The sequence below is a fragment of the Delphinapterus leucas genome, chromosome 13 (assembly GCF_059928025.1).
Source record: "Delphinapterus leucas isolate spDelLeu-1000000601 "Yukka" chromosome 13, BTC_Dleu_Yukka2, whole genome shotgun sequence".
NCBI classification, from domain to species: Eukaryota; Metazoa; Chordata; class Mammalia; order Artiodactyla; family Monodontidae; genus Delphinapterus; species Delphinapterus leucas.
In genome coordinates this window covers 71,880,155-71,888,008 of record NC_143141.1, presented here as the reverse complement: position 1 = coordinate 71,888,008, position 7,854 = coordinate 71,880,155, and the positions used below count along the sequence as shown (strand labels likewise).

At 41.8% G+C, this 7,854-nt stretch overlaps 1 protein-coding gene across 5 annotated transcripts in view; it reads right to left on the bottom strand.

Moving 5' to 3' along the window:
* TRMT61B (tRNA methyltransferase 61B) overlaps nt 1–7,854 on the bottom strand; it is a 26,774-nt gene extending 18,920 nt beyond the window's left edge. The window contains exons 1-2 of one of the 5 annotated variants that reach the window (XM_089922424.1): nt 7,292–7,854; nt 2,366–2,468 (exon numbers count right to left, since the gene is read on the bottom strand). In XM_089922424.1, coding sequence (XP_089778550.1) covers nt 2,366–2,468; nt 7,292–7,810 — 622 coding nt within the window. In that variant the 5' untranslated portion in view covers nt 7,811–7,854. Of the gene's footprint in view, nt 1–2,365; nt 2,469–7,036 lie in introns of all 5 variants that reach the window. The other 4 variants (XM_089922425.1, XM_089922423.1, XM_022574158.3 and 1 more) reach the window with 4 other exon arrangements.

The window sequence follows — 7,854 nt, the reverse complement described above, 5'->3', positions numbered from 1 at the left end:
GTGCCTATTTCTCCATATTCTCTCCAACAAAGAGTTATCAAACTTTTTACCTGTGTCAATCTAAAAATTGCATATAGTTTATCATTGTAGTTTTAATTTGCATGTCTTTTGGATGTCATATGGATGAAGTTAGGCCTTTCAGATACTTAAAAGATACTTGTTTTTTGTTTTTTTAAATTTATTTATTTTTGGCTGTGTTGGGTCTTCGTTGCGGTGCTTGGGCTTCTCTTGTTCCAGAGCATGGGCTCTAGGTGCATGGGCTTCAGTAGTTGTGGAATGTGGGCTCAGTAGTTGTGGCTCGCAGGCTCTAGAGCACAGGCTCAGTAGTTGTGGCGCACAGACTTAGTTGCTCCGTGGCATGTGGAATCTTCCCAGACCAGGACTCGAACCCATGTCCCCTGCATTGGCAGGCGGATTCTCAGCCACTGCGCCATCAGGGAAGCCCCAATACTTGTATTTTTGTGTGTATCTGAAAAACTTTCAAACTATTTATCATAGTAATACTGCAGTTTCACAGAAAACTACTACATTTTAACTTACGGCAATTAATTTTCTACCCACCTCTATATGAGGTGATTTGATACCATTTGGAGGCTGTCCCAGATCAATCAGTCTATAGTTAAAATGAAGAGTTTAAATTGCAGCATGTCTCTTTAAAATGTAAGTCCAGCTGTAAGTCATCATGTTCTCAAGGGATAAAAATTAATGTTAATAGTAGCATAAGCTAAACACTTAGAAAATTATGGTGAAAATAAATCCATCCTGAAAGTAAAGAGCAATAATTTCTTGATCACTCATAGTTTGGGATTATTTATGCCATGACACTCCTCCAACACTATAGATATTAGAAATACAAACATTCCTCTTGTTTCACAAATTTTTTATAAATTCACTTTGTCAAATGCATTTAGGAATCTGTCACAGATTGTGAAGAAATGGCTGCCTTTAACTATGCACAGAAAAGAGTCCAACGAAAGATGTGAGGAGCCCAAAATGAATTTCCTGACCCAGTATAAGTTGGATTATGTTTGTATGTGATGACATTAGGTCAAAAAACAAAAGGTTTAAGTTTAATTCAGTATATGTCTATCTGTAATCTTTATAAAATCTACCCACATACACCTACAACTGCTCTAACAATGTTTATTAGCTAAAAAAGAATGCATTTATAAAACCAACATGAATGATTAAAAAAAAAAATCTACCAAAAGAGAATGCTGTCTATTACTAGGTGAGAAAGGGAACACTGCAGAGGCAGCCAAACAAGCCAAAGCCATCCTGACAATCAGAGGAATTAAGTGGTCAAAGGGAGCAATAATCAACTACAATAACAGTAACCAGAAATCAAGTGGTGGGAACATGAACAGATATATATGTTTACTATATACCTCGAGTTTTGATTAGGTGCTACCTTCAAGCAGTACTTTTACCGACTGACAATATTTAGAGACTTTGTTAAAGAAAGGAAAATTCTTCGTGATCTAGCTTTAGCTTAATAGTTCTATATTACGTATTAATTTATTCATGAACAGCAAAAATAATTCTTTGCCCCTGATAGTATATGACTCTTCTCCAGCAGCTGACAGCCCTCCTCCTTCTATATTCTCTCATACTGAGTATTCACTTGGCACTATTATCAACAAACACATGTACATGTGTGCAAGTACAAGAACGTTCAGAGAAGCACTATTCACAACGTTCAACTCAAATGCCCATCAACAGCAGAATGGATACACTGTGCTTTACTTACAAAAATGGCAACTAACATGAAATAACCATCGCTGCATGCAATGGCTGAATCTCACAAACAGAACGTTGAATGAAAGCAACCAGATTCAAAAGAGTACAATACTACAGGATTCCTTTTATGTAAGATTCAAAACAGGCAAAACTAATCAATGGTGATAAAAGTCAGAGTGGTGGCTACCTTCTACCTTTGGGTAGGATAAGGACTGAGAAGGGATTTGAGGAGGTTTCAGTGGTACAATAACATTCCCTGTCTTGATCTGGGTAATAACTACGTGAGTGTGGTCACGATATAAAAATTCATTGAGGTATACACTTATGATCTGTGTACTTTTCTGTAGCTATGTTATGTTCTAAAAAAAAATTTAGTTAAAAAAAAGCATGGAGGGAGCAACAGAAAGCAAACAGAGAGAGGGTTAGACAGAGAATGACTTGAATAAATGCACAAAATGGAAAGAAAAACAGTTGCTTACATTTGATTTCAAGGAGAATGCTCTCTATCACAAAGTTATGTGAATATTTTCTGAAACATCTGTATCTATTTAACTTCCTGTTATTATGGACAGATTGAATGTTTTCTTTGTCATCTAAATTCAACTCATTTATCCCAATCTCTTACCTGCTTTGGATAAAAACAAGCTCATTCCACCAGAGCCCGAGCCAGCTTCCAAAACAGTATCACCTGGGTGGATATTCATCATCAACAGTATCATATTCATATCCTATGATTGAAACACAGCATGGGTGACTCTGTGACCAATAAATATGTACTAAGCACCTAGGCTTACAAACACTATGTTGGACTTGGAGAAAAGAAGTGAAAAAAAAAAAAAGGATTAAACTCTGCCCCTGCCTACCAAAAGTTTATATTTTACTTGATGAAATGAGAGATTCAAGAATCAGGTAGCAAATACAGAAGCACTTCAGTATAATATTGAAATTACAGAAAATAAGTAAGAATAGGAGCTCAGAGAAAGGAGAAATCAGCAGACTGCCCTACCTTAAAGACATAGAGAATTTAAGGAAACAGTCACAAAGTAGAAACAGTTTTAAACAAAAAAGAGGTAGAGTAATAAACACAGTTTGCCCATCTCAGGAGGAGCGGTAAGGAGAGACCTGAATCCATGCTAACGCATCTGAACTTAACCTGGTAAGTAACTGGGGCATGTCACTGAGGTAATATTAATGGCATTTTATAAAGATTAATCTGTGAGACGAATACAGGATGTACTAGAATAGAAAAAAATTAGAGGTATAAAAACCAGTTAGGAAGTTATTACATAATCTCTGCATGAAATGGTGAATGCTCATTTAGAATTAGGATACCAGGAATAGACAGGAGGACTCATTTGCCAAACTTTATAACTAAAGAATTGTTTTGTTAACAGGAATATCATGGATGATAGTAGTAATAGCTGTTTATTGAAACTTCACCAGGTGCCAGGCTTCTGTTAACTATGCAAACTGCTTTCAAACATTATCTTGTTTAATCAGAATGCTAATATGAGAAAAGTATCACCATCCCCATTATAAGGATGAGAAATCAAAAAAGTAATTTGCCCAAAGTCACACAGCCAGGAATCAAGTGGGCAAGTCAGGGGTAGACCTGATGTTGAACTCCCATACAACTCCTAACCACGCTGTTGATCATTTCACTATATATTACAAATGCTATAGAGAGAGAAAATTTTAAATGTTAGCATTTATTTCAACAGCCCCCCAATAACAAACCTTTCGAAGTTGCTAATAGGCAGCACATCTGATAAGGTTTTACTATCTTTTCCTTCTCTGGCAAAAGCTGCTGTGAAAATTCTAAAAGAAACAGGAGGTTTTCTAGGATCCTCTGTTGAGTCACAACAAAGTTGTGTATTAAATATAGGTTTGGATGCATAAGAAACTATTTAACAGGTACAGTTATCGAATTAAAAGACAAAATGTATTTTCTTTTTTTTTTTCTTTTGCGGTACGCGGGCCTCTCACTGTTGTGGCCTCTCCCGTTGCGGAGCACAGGCTCCGGACGCACAGGCCCAGCGTCCATGGCTCACGGGCCCAGCCGCTCCGCGGCATGTGGGATCCTCCCGGACCGGGGCACGAACCCGTGTCCCCTGCATCGGCAGGCGGACTCCCAACCACCGCGCCACCAGGGAAGGGAAGCCCTCAAAATGTATTTTCTGAAATGATGGACTAAGGCTTGAACCAAATGATACTTAGACACATAATTCTTAAGGTGTATTAGTCAAAAAGTTTCATTAACAAATTCAAAGTCTTTCAGACATACATATCCTCTCCCATCTGCCAGGCACGTGGGAGTAGAGGTGGGAGGGGGCACAGATAACTTCACACAGGAGTGGGAGGCAGCTCCAGTAGCCATTTCAGTGAAATGCCCTGGAGAAGGCCGTTCTATTTCCTTGGCTATTTCATATAAGACTAGAATTATAAAATTAAAAAAAAAAAACGTTAGCACACTTTAACTTTTGCTTCCTGCCATTCAGGTTACCTGGTCTCCATGGAATGAGGTTGGAGCCCATTTTACACATCCTAGCGATTTCAGTCCAAAACTGGGGTGGGAATAGCATTTATTCATTTCCTTGCCTCTTTCCAAAAGGGATTTGAAGCTCCTGGGAGACTCCTCTGAAGTTATGAAATATCACTCTGAGTTTTCTATACATTTTAAAACTTTAGGCTTTCAAACAATCTTTTCAGACTTTTTCCTTTTTTTCCTTGGCAGGAATTTTAATCTCTTCCCTAACTAATTCAACAACATAAACCTAATCCTCAGCAGAAGGTTTTAATAACTGGGCTGCACGTTAGTCTTAAGTGGCAACAATTCCTCCTCTCCAATGGTTCTTATATAAGTATTCCAAACACGCAAATCAGCAGAAAAGATTAATTTAAAAATTTAGGGAGTGTTGGGAATTCCCTGGCGGTCCAGTGGTTAGGACTTGGCACTTCCACTGCTATGGTCCCAGGTTCAAACCCTGGTTGGGGAACTAAAATCCCGCAAGCCACAGGGTGTGGCCTAAATAAATAAATAAATAAAAATAAAAATTTAGGGAGTGTTGCCATTTATACTTCTACTCCAAACCTAAAAGTGCTTGATATTGACCCCTGTGAAATGTTCACACTTTACACGTAACTATTAGGAAGTTTATCCAAAATTGCTCCCTCAGACCAACTTTTAATATTAAGATAAAACTACATAATTCTACGGAGGAGACCAGCTTTCAAAAGTCAGTGGAGGGACTTCCCTGGTGGCACAGTGGTTAAGAATCCTCCTGCCAATGCAGGGGACGTGGGTTCGAGCCCTAGTCCCGGAAGATCCCACATGCTGCAGAGCAACTAAGCCCGTGCACCACAACTACTGAGCCTGCGCTCTAGAGCCCGTGAGCCACAACTACGGAAGCCCGCGCGCCTAGAGCCTGTGCTCCACAACAAGAGAAGCCGCCGCAATGAGAAGCCCTTGCAGTGCAAAGAAGAGTAGCCCCCACTCGTTGTAACCAGAGAAAGCCCGTGCGCAGCAGTGAAGATGCAAAGCAGCCAAAAATAAATAAAATAAATAAATTTATTAAAAAATATACATATATATAGACTGGATTCCTACTTAGAACCTTCCAACAGTCACCCAATGCACATGGAATAAAATACTCATATCTCCAACCACAGCACATCTCATACCATTCTCTCCCTCACCTAACCCACTCAGCCCGCAGCAGGAACTCTGCAATACTCTTCCCTTTGCAAGCACTCTGCTCCTAGATCTTTGCAAGGCTGGCTCTTCCTTAATTAGTTTATCAGATGTACCTCCTCAGAGACCTTCTCTAACCACCTGACATAAAGTATTCTCCTCCCCCAGGTTACCCAACACAATGTTATTGTTAATCTACTTGTCTTCATGGCACTTAGCACTACCTGAAATTATCGAATTCTTTCATTTACTTGTTTGTTCCTTGTCACCTCCTCTAGGACATAAGGTCTATGTTGAGAGCAAGGACTGTGGTTCACCGCTTCACCTCCCTAAAATAGTGCCCTGAATATATAAGGTAGGCGAGTATTTACTAAAGAAATAATGAATGATTCCTCATCTAGGACTAGGAGGAGGAGTTGTTACAAAGGAACATTCTGCTCAATGGTCTGACTGTGACTAATGATTAAAATAAACCACTAGCAATGGATGATTAGGGTAAGATCGTAACAAGAAACTAGGTAGGTAATTTACTTATAAATAATATTCCTTTTATGTTTAGTGTCTAATTTTAGCTGTTTTCATATAAAATTTTTTTTTCTAATGGGAAAAGCATAGTGAGGGCTTCCCCAGCGGCGCAGTGGTTAAGAATCCGCCTGCCAATGCAAGGGACACGGGTTCGAGCCTTGGTCCGGGAAGATCCCACATGCCACGGAGCAACTAAGCCCGTGCGCCACAACTACTAAGCCCGCGTGACACAACTACTAGACCCCGTGTTCCGCAACAAGAGAAGCCACCGCAATGAGAAGCCCGCGCACCACGACGAAGAGTAGCCCCCACTCTCCGCAACTAGAGAAAGCCCGTGCGCAGCAAAGACCAAATGCAGCCAAAAATAAAATAAAATTTAAAATATATTTAGGGCTTCCCTGGTGGCACAATGGTTGAGAGTCCGCCTGCCGATGCAGGGGACACGGGTTCGTGTCCCAGTCCGGGAAGATCCCACATGCCGCGGAGCGGCTAGGCCCGTGAGCCATGGCAAATGAACCTGTGCGTCCGGAGCCCGTGCTCCGCAACGGGAGAGGCCACAACAGTGAGAGGGCCCGCGTACCGAAAAACAACAACAACAACAACAACAAAAAATATATATATATATTTTTAAAAGCATAGTTTAATATCTATTGTTGACAAAATATACCTCTAACAACATGCCTGATTAAATATGATGCTTAAAATATCGCCACAGTGGTACTAAAAAATTGTCCCCAAGAGTTCAACGTTCTCTTGAATGCTGAACTCGCAAACTTAAGAATTATGGGGAATAAATACACATTCTTACTGCCTAGTGAGTCCACATCACTCTATATAGTAAATCACTTTACAGATCCGAGAATCGAGGCTCCCAAGTTAAAATTAAAATCTGGCTATTTCTTCCTAAAATTAGTAATCATAAAATATGTAAAAGTCATAGCCATTGGTTAAAAAAGAAAGTGAGAACAATAAAAACTTGAAACGTGCTGAGATGTGCTTTAAGTACATTAATCAGGTCTGTAGTACTGCATCCGTTTTGCTCTTGGTGGAACCAAATGAACCTAACTCCCATCGCATTACCTTAGGACATGTTATGGCAGGCCCTCTTTGCATCAGTAATACATAGTCTTCCAACGCTGGCCTCCTCAGCATGAAGTGCTTACCAGAGGAACTCCTCAGTATCTGGCCGGGGAACTTCCCCACGATCTCGCTGAACGGGACTGCCCCCCAGATACTATTTAAGTGTCCGGCATTGCTCAACCTAAATAATTTTTTAAATTGTGTTTCTCTCTTCCCAGTCTCAGCTAAAATCAGCTCCCCAGCCCGAAAAGGCACCTCTCGGGTAGTTGACCGGGAAGAGGAGACGTGAAGTTCGTCATCCTTGGTGGCAGACTGGGCCAAGGCAGGCAGTGAGGGACCCCCGGATCCCTGTTGTGCGGGACCCGACTGGCCCTGGTCTTCACTCGAGCCCTCGCGCTCTCGAGGGGGTGACTCCTTTCGCGGCGTCGGTAGTCTGAGGCTTTCCAGTGACGAAAGACATCTGGTCCCAAGTCCCCGGACGAGCGGAGGGAGAGATGGAGGCGACTCTGCGTCTGGGGCTTTCCTCTGTGCCGCCTCGCGCTCTCCTTCTTCATCTCGCGCGTCTCTAGACGAGAATTTGCAACACAATAACCGGGCTCTCTCGAAGGCCTCTTGCCCAAGGCAGCGCAGGAATGGACAGGTCCCGAACCCTGGCCACCTCCGGAGACGCCTCAGCGGTAGCAAGACCAGACCCAGGCGCCTGGTTGACAGCATGACGACCCGCGCAGGCGACTGTCGCAGGGCCGAGGCTCCGCCTCTCGCTGCGCGCAGCATTGACGCAGCTGCCTGGGGGATGGACAGCTATTTCGCCGGAAGAA